Source organism: Paroedura picta, chromosome 11 (assembly GCF_049243985.1).
Source record: "Paroedura picta isolate Pp20150507F chromosome 11, Ppicta_v3.0, whole genome shotgun sequence".
Taxonomy (NCBI): Eukaryota; Metazoa; Chordata; class Lepidosauria; order Squamata; family Gekkonidae; genus Paroedura; species Paroedura picta.
In genome coordinates, this window is record NC_135379.1 from 58,874,476 (window position 1) to 58,888,714 (window position 14,239).

At 45.7% G+C, this 14,239-nt stretch overlaps 1 protein-coding gene across 2 annotated transcripts in view; it reads left to right on the forward strand.

Annotated features, from left to right (window-relative positions):
* The window catches only part of CNTNAP2 (contactin associated protein 2), a 1,139,689-nt gene that overhangs the window by 765,136 nt on the left and 360,314 nt on the right, over window positions 1-14,239 (forward strand). For both annotated transcript variants that reach the window (XM_077304685.1, XM_077304684.1), the window contains exon 12: window positions 11,243-11,362. In XM_077304685.1, coding sequence (XP_077160800.1) covers window positions 11,243-11,362 — 120 coding nt within the window. The remainder of the gene's footprint in view (window positions 1-11,242; window positions 11,363-14,239) is intronic.

Genomic DNA, 14,239 nt, shown 5'->3' on the forward strand with positions numbered 1-14,239 from the left:
GGCACATCGGCTAGGTCTCAGCTAACTGTTGTCCGCAATTGATTATATATTTGCTCATTATCCACTTAATGTGGACATCTTTATTGTACACAAAACGTTTCCCGTGCAATTCAATCTCAAGTGAATACAAACAAATCCAAATTACTGTTTTTTCCTATCTATCTCTGGGATTTGTTTAAAAAAAAACGCTCCTGTGAAGCAGAAACAATTCTCATCCTTTGTCATCCCCCCCCCCCCCCCATTTCTTCCTCCTTTTTTCTCTTCCTCTCTTGCTGTGTTGGTCATTGGATATATGAAATGGCCTTCGGCTATAGCCCATTTAGTTCTATCTCTCTCCTGGGCCCTGGCACTTTCCAAGGCCATATAACCTATGAATGCTGGAGGAAGGAACATGTGGGGTGATCTGCATTCTGGCATTTTCTATTAAGTTGGTAACTGGATCGGTTCTGGGCAAACAGTGATCATCTGGGCTATGGGGTTAAAAGTAGATTGAGGCAGTAGGGGTCAGAAGCTCTATGGATGTCCTGTTGCATGTCCCTTAAGGCAGTAGTCCCAAACCTTTTTATCACCGGGGACCGGTCAACGCTTGACAATTTTACTGAGGCCCGGAAGGAGGCTAGCCGAGGGACGTCGCTGCCGCCACCTGGGCCCCTGCTCCACTTGCTTTCCCGCCAGCACCCCTGACTTCCCACTGCCCACTGGGGGGCGCTGCCAACAGCAGCTGCGCAGTGCCACACCAAGGGGGAGGCCCAGCCATGGCGGCCGCTGGAGAGCACCAAAGGTGAGCCAGTGGCAGAGTGGCAGGGCAGACCCCGAGGCAGCAGCCGGGGAGGAAGAGGAGCCGTGGCCCGATACTGATCCATGAACCGGTCCCGGTACCGGTCCCTGACTAGGGGTTAGGGACAACTGCCTTAAGGGCTGTGCTGCACTGAGAATGAGAGGGAAAGACGGAGATTAGCTGCTTTGTTGTTGTTGTTGTTGTTGTTGTTGTTGTTGTTGTTGTTGTTGTTACCTATCACTCCCAAATGGCTTGTGGCGGGTTACAGTAGTCTGAATAAATTCCCAGTAAAAACCCCCATTAAAACCCCCAGACATAAAACATAACACAGATCCAACCAATCACAATAAGAAAAAAAGGAGCTATTGTGGGGGCAGAAAACTATCTCGACTTACTATCATTCCCCCAATAAAGATCTCAAGGAGGGGGGGCGGGAAAGAGGGGCATAAGAGATGTAGGTAACATCAGAGATAAAATCAAGTTGATAGCTAGCATCATTATTTTTATGTTATTGACTTATTTCTATATTGTACCCTTTTAAACCCCTTTTCAATAAACCTTTCCTTAATTATAGCAAACGCATGATAATGTACAGGCAAACGCCCTACAGAACTTGAGGAGTTTAATACTCAGTTCTGTGGCAGCTCCAAAGAGAGGTTTTGGGTTACTGCTTTTCACGTGGTCTGATTTGCTTCTGCGTTCGGGCCGAGTTGCCAGCTTTGAAACAGCCTGTGGTCGCTCAGTTATAACTTCACCTCTTGCTGTCAATCATTCTCTTTACCATCTGCCATGTCAAAGACACATTCCTCTTTAGCGTTCTAATGAGGGGCTCTCCCCCCACCGCCGCCCGTTCCTTTTCTTCATCACCACAATAGTAATGGTCTTGTTTCTCAACAACATGATTAAATCCAAAGTCAATTGAATGGCGCTTTGGCATCTGCCCAGAATTTTTTTTTTTAATATTTCACATCTGCTTTTTAATTTGCTGTCTGTTTTCACAGGGCACATTGAATATTGCACCAATAATGGGGATGTTTTATGAGTTTGTAGTGCGGAGTAGGAAGGACAGGACGGTGGTGAAATCTTCCAAAGAAGCTTGGCATGCCTCCTGTTCACCTAGTTTTGCACAACCCTACAGAACTGTCTTCTGACGTCCAATCCACATGAGTAATGTTCACACGTAGCACATTACAGATTCCAAAGGGGCCGATTGAGAACTCAAAGCGGCCCAAGGACAAACTAAGCCTCAGTGGATCTAGCAGGGTCACAAGTGGGAGAGCCGAAGAAGGTAACCACTGAGCTGATCCTGGCATTCTAGAGGGCCTGACCAAAACATGTTCAGTGGCCCTGAAAGAGCTGTGAGGCTTAGCTCTGCTTCTTCCTGGAAGCCAGGATCACCCAGAGCTGTGGGCCTCCATGAATTTTCCCAGTCCTCCCTTGATCTGCAGAATCATCTGCTAGGGTGTTTGGAGCACAATGGTTCAGTTAGTTTGATTACGGTCATAGACAAGCATAAGACGATACAGAAACATCCATTAAAACCAGGAATTAAAACATCTTAAAAGATAACAATAGAAAATAGAAAAGGTAGATAAACACAGCTGTCCAGATTCATTTAAAACAGACCATTCTATTACGAATTTTGATCGCTGCTGCGCAGAACTTGGCAACTCTATAAGTTGTGTTATTTTCTATATCTGCAAGCAGCAGAGAAATGTAAAATTCTCCTGAGCGCCCTGGGAATCTGCCTGGCAGCGGAAGAATTAGACTAGTTCGAATCTCATTATAGAATCGACATTGAAAGAGAACATGTCCCATGGTTTCTACATGTCCAGAGCACAATGGTTTCTGTTCATCACCTGGCAAACATCCCATGGGATGTGGAACAATCATATTTATTTATTTATTTATTTATTTACATTTGATTTAGTCACTGCCGCTCTTTGACTAGCCAACTCGCGGCAGCTTACAAACAATATCCCAATAGGTTTATCTTAAACATGTGCTCTTGTGGTGTGTTCTAAGAGGATTATTCAGACTGTACTAGAATTGGCACTTGGCACTCAATGGAAGCTCAACGTTTGGGTTATTTGGGACATGACAGATAAGACTTTGTATCGTAGAACATATGTTCCAGTGGAGCACCTGTGCACTCTACTGACCAATGATTAGATTTTTGACTGGAGCTGAATGTTCCCTCTCCTCTTTGGAATGATTACCTTATAGGTATGTCCTGTTTCATATTGACAGCACTGCAAAACAAACATGTTTAAAGATAGGCATGAACTGGCTCACAGATTAAAGTTCATGGTGAATTTCAGCTGGTTTGTGGTTCACAAACGGAAGTTCTTGGCAAGTCAACCAGCACAAAAGTTCCACAAATTTTCAAGATGCACATGGAGATTCGAGGAGGTTCATGAATGGATCCATCTCCAGACTGCCTCCACTCTATCCAAATGTTTACGAAATTTGGAGCAACAGGTTCCCTGTGTTTGGTTAGTGTCACTTGAATTTTTGAACTTGGAATCATAAAATCATAGAATCACAGAGTTGGAAGGGGCCATACAGGCCATCTAGTCCAACCCCCTGCTCAACGCAGGATCAGCCCAAAGCATCCTAAAGCATCCAAGAAAAGTGTGTATCCAACCTTTGCTTGAAGACTGCCAGTGAGGGGGCGCTCACCACCTTCTTAGGCAGCCTATTCCACTGCTGAACTACTCTGACTGTGAAACATTTTTTCCTGATATCTAGCCTATATCGTTGTACTTGTAGTTTAAGCCCATTAATGTGTGTCCTTTCCTCTGCAGCCGATGGGAACAGCATCCTGCCCTCCTCCAAGTGTCAACCTTTCAAATTCTTAAAGAGGGCTATCATGTCCCCTCTCAACCTCCTTTTCTCCAGGCTGAACATTCCCAAGTCCCTCAACCTATCTTCATAGGGCTTGGTCCCTTGGCCCCAGATCATCCTCGTCGCTCTCCTCTGTACCCTTTCAATTTTATCTACGTCCTTCTTGAAGTGAGGCCTCCAGAACTGCACACAGTACTCCAGGTGTGGTCTGACCAGTGTCATATACAATGGGACTATGACATCTTGTGATTTTGATGTGATGCTCCTGTTGATACAGCCCAAAATGGCATTTGCCTTTTTTACTGCTGCATCACACTGCCTGCTCATGTTTAGTTTACAATCCACAAGTACCCCAAGGTCTTGTTCACACACAGTGTTACCTAGAAGCGTATCCCCCATCCAGTAGGCATCCAGATCGCTCTCTTTAATATCTGCTCCATTAACAGAGGTCAGACTCACTGGTCTGTAGTTTCCCGAGTCATCCTTCCTCCCTTTTTTGAAGATCGGAATAACATTTGCTCTCTTCCAGTCCTCCGGGACATCTCCAGTCCTTAAAGAGGTCCCGAAGATGGACAAGGGTTGTGCAAGTTCTCCGGAAAGTTATTTCAGCACTCTCGGGTGCATTTCATCCGGACCAGGGGATTTGAACTCATCCAGCGCAGCTAAATGCCTCTCGACAACCTCTCTGTCCATGTCAACTATGTCAACTTGTACCTGACAGTTCCCCAAAAACACTTTCCTGTGGTATCTTCTTTGGAGGAGATCACAACTCAGTCCCCCTAAACCCAATCTGCACATCTTGGAGGAGATGTAGAGAAGTATCACAAGGAGGTCTGCTGTGAGTTTGATGTGTCTAGCTTATACAGGTTCACTCTGTACCTTGCTGTACCTGTGCCTGTCATTTCCCCAGAAAGCACTTCCCTGGACGAGAACCTTCTTTGAGAAGCCATCTCTCAGACCCCATAAATCCAATCCTCACCAAACTTGGAGAGCAGGCAGAGGAAGTTCAACTGGAAATTTTCCATGACTTTGGTATCTCTAGTGTGCCAGAGAGGACATTACACCAGCTCACTAGTCAAACCAGCTTGCTTGGCTCCTAAAGGTTTGTGATGGTTGATGAATGCTACAAACAAAGTGACCCCAGATTTCCTTCATAGTCTTCCATCCAAATACCAACCTGAGCTGTCTCTGCTTAGCTTTTGACAAGAATGGACTCACCTGGACCATAGCATGCATTAAAAGCAAGAGGCAAAAATTCACCGCCCCTTCTTTCCAAATAACTTTGAGAGGAATATCAAAACACTGTCAAAAGAGATGAGACTGCAGAGGTAACTGGGACATCGAGCAGGGGTCTGTTTCAGCATTTAACTAGTACCATTAAATCTGAGCCATATTAGCCCACCATGCACCAGATATGCATTCTGGTCTGCGGTAGATCAACTTCCCCCCTAACATACAATGGTGTGACACTGATAAAGGCTAACAATTATTACAATTATACATTGCCTTTTAAAAGTGTGTGTGTGTGTGTCTCCCCAACAGAGTTCATGACACTAATTATTGAGCCCATAAGACAGAGCTTGGGTGGAGAGCAGGAATTAAAGCTTTTAGGCCGTGTTCTAGGTGATAAAAACAAATGAGGTTAATATTCAGGTGCTAATAAAAAAGCAGGTATTTTAAGATGAACATTATTCTAATTAAAATAATTGTGCAACCATAGGGAACTCATTTGGTGGAAACTGCTATCCATTTGGTAGATATCAAATATAGTAGGAATCCTCTCTTTTGGGGGTGAGAAAATTGCCTCGTCTCTGAATGACTAATCTTTGATATTCTTTACTTTCCACAATGATCATGCTAATGAGAGCAACAGACCATTTCTGGATGCTGGCCCCAGGGGGCGTCACTCCTGACCCACAGGTGATCAAAATCCGACTCAAGGTAAAACTAAACAAATCACAAGACTCCAATATAGAGGGATCAAATCCAAACCCAGTGGTGTAAAACTGTGACGATGATTTGCAAATGGAAAAGATAGCAATCATTTAGTACTCGTCTCCTCTTCACAAAAAAAGCAAAACCCTCAAGTGCAGAAAGCCTTTCCTCCTCTCCCTTGACAAAAAGCCTCCTTCATCATCTTTGATGCTCTGTCTAGTCTGCCTCTTGTGTAATTTCAACTGTAGATCATCCCATTCAGATACCGAGAGTCCCCTTTTCAGCACAGAGAAGAAAGTACCACACACACACACGCACACACACAAAATCTCCCAGAGTAGCATTTGTGTATTACAGGGCCATTTGTCGAAATGTCAGGCTAAATCCTAGTCCTTTTCAACTGTGAGCGGAAGAAATGAAAACTGGATTTTTGAAATGCCTTCTCTTCGAAGGCCGTCATGTGGGAGTCCTCCGTACTGGAAACATTCGTTGGGATAACTGAAAGTGCTGTAATTAATAAGCCTTTATTTAAAACCTTTGTGCATTGTCTACGCATTTTGTAAGCCGTCGTAACGCTGCCTGTCGAATTGGTCCCGCAGATGAGGTGGTCAAATGCAACAGAGAGTGGAATCATCAGCAAAGCCGTCTTGCCTGTGACAGTCCCCATGACGTTCAGATTCCTCCCGCCCCCTACAACTTTCAAAATACAGTCTCATAAGATGGTACAGGGGTAGTCAAACTGCGGCCCTCCAGAGGTCCATAGACTACAATTACCATGAGCCCCTGCCAGCGAACGCTGGCAGGGGCTCATGGGAAATGTAGTCCATGGACCTCTGGAGGGCCGCAGTTTGACTACCCCTGGTATGCTGTGTGCAGAATTCCGCAGATGTAGAAATCGTTCCGTATCAGTCGGGAGAACTGGGTTTGATTCCCCCACTCCTCCACTTGTAGCCAGCTGGGTGACTTGGGGCTAGTCACAGTCCTCTTAGGGCTGTTCTCACAGAGCAGCTCTCCCAGAGCTCACTTAGAGCCCACCTACCTCACAAATTGCCTGTGATGGGGAGAGGAAGGGTAAAGTGTAAGCTGCTTTGGGACACATTCAAGGAGTCAGACTATAAATGAATACCCCTTCTCTTCCAAAAGCAAGGGCTGCCCCCCTCCCCACCGTTCATGAAAGCAACAAAACCTGACCTCCTATGAACAAGGTGGCGGTCTCTACATACTTGGGTGGATACCTCAAAGATGGAGAGAGATACACACCACTACTGGCCTGGGGAGGACTTTGCATCTGCAGACTGATCTCCCAAGTGCAGCTGACCGTTAAAGGGGAAGGAGGAAAGATGGCCCAGGCTCCTGAGAGTTTGTGAAATGCTTGGGAGAAGAGGGGGGAGGGACGTGATATAGCCAGCAGGGGCAGCTGCCAGGGCCCAGGACTCCTGGGGGGAACCACTGCTACGGTCCACTACCCACATACCTCGCCTGCCACCTGTCCGCTTGTCCCTGTCTTTTGCCTCAACGCCTGGGCTCCCAGCTGCCCTACGTCATAGTGGTGCTGCTGTGGGTAGTCACGGTGATAGCGCTCCCAACTGCAAGCACTGGCTGGTGCTGTCAGTTGTTGTTATGGTTGTTAAGGCATGAAGCTGCAACAATAAACTTACTTACTTACTTACTTACTTACTTACTTACTTACTTACTTACTTACTTACTTACTTACTTACTTACTTACTTAGGCTGTTGGGTGTCTGTTGTGGGGAGAGGAAAGGGAAGGTGACTGTAAGCCGCTTTGAGCCTCCTTCGGGCAGAGAAAAAAAGTGACATATAAGAACCAACTCTTCTTCTTCTTCAGTAATATCAGGGCTCTCTCAGCCTCACCTCCCACACAGCGTGTCTGTTGTGGGAAGAGGAAAGAAAAGGTGACTGTAAGCTACTTTGAGACTCCTTCGGGTAGAGAAAAGCAGCTGAGAGAGCCCTGATATTCTTGCTTGGTCAGAACAGTTTTATCAGTGCTGTGACGAGCCTAAGGTCTCCTAGCTGGCTGCATGTGGGGGAGTGGGGAATCAAACCTGGCTCGCCAGATTAAAAGTCCGCACTCCTAACCACTACACCAAGCTGGCTCTAAGGGTGGATTTTTTTTATTTCACAGGGTGGGAGGGCTCTGCCCAGTCGCCATTTCAACAAACCCCGTGCCATTGTACCATTGAGGGGCCTTTGGGATACTGTAGGGCAGTGGTCCCCAACCTTTTTATCACCGGGGACCACTCAACGCCTTTTACTGAGGCCCGGTGTGGGGGGGTAGTTTACTCCTCTACTCTCACCCACTGCCCTAACGCTCTCTGATCGCTATGGTAATGTTCAAACATCCCTTCAAAATAAGATACAGACACGCCACAACAATGAACATAAGGAACATTTTATTTTCATGGAAATTTTTAACTCATTACAATGACAAATCAATGGGAACCCTGAGCTTGTTTCTCTGCAACGAGATAGTCCCATCTGGGAGTGAAGGGAGACAATGACACCCAAAGTGTGTTGTAAAGGGCCGGGGGGGATGAAGTAAAGGGCCGGGGGGGGGGAAGAGAAGGCGTCCTTCGGGGCCCACCTCCAATTAGTCGAAGGACCACATGTGGTTCGCGGCCCACAGGTTGGGATACCTCAGTGCTATGGTTGGGAAACCCTGTGCTAGAGCAGTGTGGCATCAAGCAGGCCAAGAAGGTGGCAAGCAGGAGGAGAAGCGAAGGCCTTGGATGGAAACGGCTGGGGCTGCTTTGCTCCTCTCGCCTGGTTTTCCAGGTTGCGGATTGACTACTCTGGTCATGTAGGACGCATGCGTTGCTGAGCTTCGTGAGAGGCTTGAGAGGAAGCAAGCCTCCAGCTCTGCGGCTTATTTGCAGACATTTCAAGCACGTTGTAAAGCTAAGAACAGGGGCTTTTGTGCTTCCGACTTTCTGATAACGCTTTTCACAGTAACAGGTCTATCAGACTTGGTGCCTACCGGGAATGCTTTCCGCACTGACAGAACTACTTGCAAGTTACAGAGGCTCCTGTGACGCTTTTTATAATGTACTCAGAGCTCATACTGGATGCTGAGGGCTTGTTACAGCCTTGCTGTTCTCCTTTATCGGCTGAGAGTACACCCTCAAATATACCCCTATGACTGGGGGGAAAAACCACACACACACTGGAAGATTGCTAGGAGTTGGCAATCTTACGGAGTTCTGTGAAGAGGGGCTAGGGCTTAGCGGAAGAGTCTCTGCTTGGCATGCAGAAGGTCCCAGTTCAATCCCTGGCATCTCTAGTTTAAAAGACCGAGGTGAGGGTGATGTGAAGGGCCACCGCCTGAGGGGGAACCCAGTTACTGCGAAACTCGTTCACACACAGTGTTGCCTAGAAGCGTATCCCCCAGCCATTAGGCATGCTTTTCATTTTTCTGACCCAGATGCAGAACTTTACACTTATCTTTATTAAATTGCATCTTGTTCTCATTTGCCCATTTTTCCATTGTGTTCAGATCTCGTTGAACTCTGTCTCTATCTTCCGGAGTATTTGCCAGTCCTCCCAATTTGGTGTCATCTGCAAACTTGATGAGTAGCCCCTCCACCCCCTCATCTAGATCATTAATAAATATGTTAAAAAGTACTGGACCGAGCACCAAGCCTCTTGACAACCTCTCTGTCCATGTCACCCTGCCACCCTGACATTATCCCTTGGCTACGGCCATCTCTAGATGAGTCTAAACCCTTTGACCTGTGGGGAAAAACAGTTGTAAAATAGGTGGTGAGCCTTTCTGCTTTCTCTGCATCCTCCATTAGAGTTTGTCCATCCAAACCCAACAGTGCGCCTATTGCCTCCTTTACTTTACGTTTGCTCCTCACATAACTGAAAAATCTTTTCTTGTTACAATGGGCTTCCCTGGCCAATCTTAGCTCACTCTCAGCTTTGGCCTTTCTGATGATTGATCTACAGTGCCTAGTAACCTGTAGGTACTCTTCTTTAGAGCTCTGTCCTTCCCTCCATTTCCCTTTTCTTTCTTAGTTCCTCTTGAAGTTCTCTGTTCATTTTGGATCAAGAATATCCCCAAATGAAATAAGGCATTCTTGAAATTTTGGGATTTACCTCTCAAATTCCTGGATTACCCCCCCCCCTGGTTATTTTGGGTATTCCTGACCCACCATGGAGACCTAGGCAGAGTCTGCACTTACTTTGTTTATTCCATTGTCAATCCTGTTGAATCCAGATCGCTTTGAACTCGGGTCTTCCTCTTCCCCCCCTCCCCATTGAAACAGGAAATTCTTCTGCACGTGGTTAGGGTAGTTCAGAAGTGGGGGGGAGCTAAGCAGGGAGCCTCTTTCTTTTCTTGGATGGGGGGGGAAGAGGATCGAAAAAGGCAGAGAAGGGAGAAAAAATCCAGGTCCGACAGAAGTTGAGAGAAATTAGGGGCTTCTCCTTTAAGGCAAGCTTGTCACATGACCAGGTGTGACCTATCAGAGGTTCTCTACCACGGAGCTTTCTTTCCCAATCCGGATTTGAAAAATATTGAGCATTAAAAGCAGTCTGAGATATCGCACAGTAAAGGTAGGGTCACTCCAGATCAATCCTTGCTGCAGAAGGAAAATTTAAATTGCCCCAAATCCAAATGGAAATCACATTCTGTGTAGAGGGCAGGGACTGAATCGATCTGGGGTTGGAATATAAGCTCCGTGCAGTTTACACCCAGGTCAACTTCCACTGTTTTCAGAGCACCCTAGACTGGCATCTGGAGGTCCTGTCTGCTTTCTCTGTAAGGTTGCTAGCTCCATGTTGGAAAAAGCCTGGAGATTTGCAGATCCTGAGGAAGGTGGGGTTGGGGAAGTGGAAGGACCTCTGCGGGGTATAATGCCACAGAGTCTACCTTCCAAAGTGGTCACTGTCTCCAGGTAAACCTCTGTTGGCTGAAGCTCAGTTATAATAGCAGGAGATCTCCAGCCACCACCTGGAGGTTGGCAACACCTTTCCTCTGTATTCTACAGGCAGTAAATCTGGCTTCAAATAAATGGATTAATTAATTAATCTTTACAGTTACGGCTCGCCCTTCCTGAACGCTCAGATGTAAGATAACAATGTAAGATAACAATCAATAAAAAAACAAAATCAAATATAAATCCAATAAAATGTTGTATTTCAGTAGCCGCCTACTAGTTTAGGTTTGGGGTGGTCAGTTCCTTAGAGGGCAGTTCTTCCCTCAGTTCTCAGCCATGAGGCCAGGATTTTTGGGGGGTCCATCAGGGCCTCAACCTTAGGCCTGGTGGAGCGGCTGTGTCTTCCAAGCCCTGTGGAACCGGTTAATGACTTGCAGGGCCCTGATCTCTCTTGGCAGAGCGTTGCACCAGACCGAGGCCAAGGCCAAAAAGGACTTGGGCCTGGTTAGTCTCACCTCCCTTGGACTAGGAGGTTTTGGTCAGATGATCTGACTGCCCTCTGGGAAGGCAGAGTGAAAAAGGTGGTTCTGTAGGTATGCTGGTCCCAGACTCTTTCAAGTTTTAAAGGTTACTACCGAAACCTGGAACCTGATCTGGTCTCCAATCTGGAGATTGGAGTCTACGAATTCCTGATATTCAGAAAAGATACGTGAAACAGATTTCAGATATCCTTGTATTTGCTTGGGAGGATTTGTCACTGAGTTATTGGTTTTCTCTGTTCCAGCCATTTACGAACTCTCCTGTGAAGCCTACAAGCACTTGGGGAAGGCATCAGGTTCCTACTGGATAGATCCGGATGGCAGTGGTGTGCTCGGGCCGCTGAAAGTTTACTGCAATATGACAGGTAACAACTCTGTTGCTCCCATCCTTCCTCCCTGCACGTGTACAGCATTGCTCCTTTTCTGTGTTTATATCATCCGTGAAGCCATGCGGCAGAGTGTGGAGAGTGCTGGGGAACCTGGACTCAAGCCCTAAAGCTCATTGGTGACCTTGTGTCAATGATTGGCCTCCCCCCAAATTCCTCCACTTAGGGTTTTTCTGGAACAAAGTTTGAGTTCAGTCAGGCACCTTTAAGACCAACTAAGTTTTATTCAGGGTGTGAGCTTTCATGTGCACACGCCCTTCTCCAAACAATGAAACGGAAATCACTAGATGACATATATAAAAGGAGAGTAAATTAGCAGTAAATTAGTAAGCAGCATTATTATTTATTTAATTAATTAATTTCTATATGCCCCTCCCATATAGCTCATGAAAATACCCAACAGCTATGCAGTATAGCAGATTCAAGAGTCCTGCTAGAAATAACAAGCTGAGTTTATAAGCTTATCCGTTTATCAGTCCTTTAGGTTCAACTTCAGTTTGAAAAACATAGCAGAGGGAATAAAAATGTCAAGATTAGTGATTAGTGATTAACGGCAGATGCATTCCTAGTTGTAGAGCAGAGTGACTTGAAAGAGACCTGCTACTAGCCCCATCTGTCTTCACCCAAGCATAGAGGCATCCCCACAAGTGACAGGCCGTGCTGAGTTAAGTCTTCTGTCTGAAGACCAGAAAATTAGATCCCGATCTTCCATTCTAAATTACATTACATACTCCTGTTCATTATGTTACACTACAATCCACTAAACAATTCTATTATCCCAAATGAAATCAAATGAAGAGGGGAGTGTAAGGCATGCTGCTATAAGAGATGCATAAGGTTAGCATGTGTAGTGAGATGTGAAGCCAATGGCAGAGAAAAGCTGCATATCAGAACCAATTATTCTTGCTTCTTACTGAACCTGCATTGGAGGGGCTTTAATTCACATTCTGTGTGCCAACTCTGCACTTTATTTTCCCTACATTTTTTCTTCAAGAGGGGTTGGATCAATGAAAGTGCAGGGTTGGCCAGTGTTTGATGATGTGCTCCCCTGACCGGTCACTTCCTCTATGCCGTCCTCCTTTAATGCAAAGAAGCCTATAGTTACCTGGAAAGTAAAGTGGGCTAATCTTTCTGAATGCTGCCTTGTACTCTTCAGAGAAAGGGTGAGATCAAAATGTTCTTTTGAAATAAAATAGCAAAGGACTTGCTTGAGGAGAGATGCCAACGCTTCCTTCTTCCACCTGCTGGAAACCATGGTGGCTTATTTCCTAGCATCCTGTGGCCAATATTTCTGCAGGCACAACGCTGCTCCTTCAAGTAGCCTGCCAGAATCAGATTCACCATGTGTCATTTCAGTGGCCTCTTTACCATAGTGCATGAGTGTGTTTCCCTCCCCCCCAAAAAAAGCCAATTGTATCAATATGGAAACTGGATATAAAAATGGATTAAATGGATTAAATCATTGAAATAAATGTTTGCGTTTCAATAATAATAATAACAATAGCCAATTTTTATACCCTGTTTTCATTGTCCAAAGGAGTCCCAGACCTTTCTTTTCCTCTCCCCACAACAGACACCTTGTGAGGGAGATGGGGCTAAGAGATCTCTCACAGAACTGCTTGGTGAGAATAGCCCTTAAGAGAACTGTCAGCTGGCTGCATGTGCAAGAGGAGTGGAGAATCAAACCCAGTTCTTCGAGGCCACTGCTCTTTAATCATTATTCCACGCTGGCTCTCAAGCATTACACATTTAAGTTATTTAAAAAAATAAAGGGAGGGGAGAACAATCTATTTCACATGTCAAGGCAGGATGTTTTGCAGAAAAGGTTACCCCAACAGGAGAGGAAAGAGAGTTTCACATGTCACATCTGCCAGCTTTTGAGTTCTCCAATCCAGGAGCTGGGCTGACTGCCCTCAGGACCTCTTTGGGCTATGCTCTCCCCATCCCTCCCTTCCGATCCTCTCATCCCTTGTTGCTTGGTAGTGCAAACAGCCTTGTCTTTGTAGTGTTTAGTATACAAAGTGATTTATGGAAGGCTGGACAGCTTTAAAACAAAATAGTATCCAGAGACAGATATCTAGAATGCTTTTGGACAAAAGGGGGTGGGTTGTTGTTGGTGGTGGTGGTGATGGTGGAGTACTAATGGTTTACTCATTGCTAATGGTGTAACTTTTTAATGTTATGTTCAAAAGTTAGTCTTCTGAGGGGGAACAGATTTGCTAACAATTTTTGCCTCTCAGCTCTTTCCCCCAGGAAGAACTAGCACTGCCAATCTAGGCATTGGGGAAAGGGGATTTTCCTCCCCTCTTCTAATTCAAAAGAGCCTTTGGGTACACACCAGCAATGAAGCACAGTCTATATTTTACTTTGTGTGGTGAAATTGACATGCCCAATTCTGGTTGTGGTGAAATTGACATGCCCAATACTGGTTGTGGTGAAATTGACATGCCCAATTCTGGTTGTGGTGAAATTGACACGCTTCTTTCATCCCTTTATGCCTTAAATATATGCTGTAGTTAAAGCTTTAACTTTAGTACTTGTACAAGTACTTGTAGTTAATACTAAAAGTATTAATCTACCCCCTCCCAAAATAGCTAATGATGGGCCTGGAGAGGGTGGGAAGGGGAGGAGCCCTGGGTGGGCATGTCCACAGCTCTGCTTCCCAACCATATTCTGCATGATTGTGCCTTTTCTGGGGCTTCCTGAAGCCTGAAGAACGTTTCAGGGTTTTTTCAATGGTAAAAAAGTTTGAGAAAGGCTGTTCTAGAGCAATAAAGGTAGCAAGACCAGCATTTAGTGGTGGCACGACATGATATCATGCCATGAAGCAAGATGAGAAAATGAACTGTGTTGCCT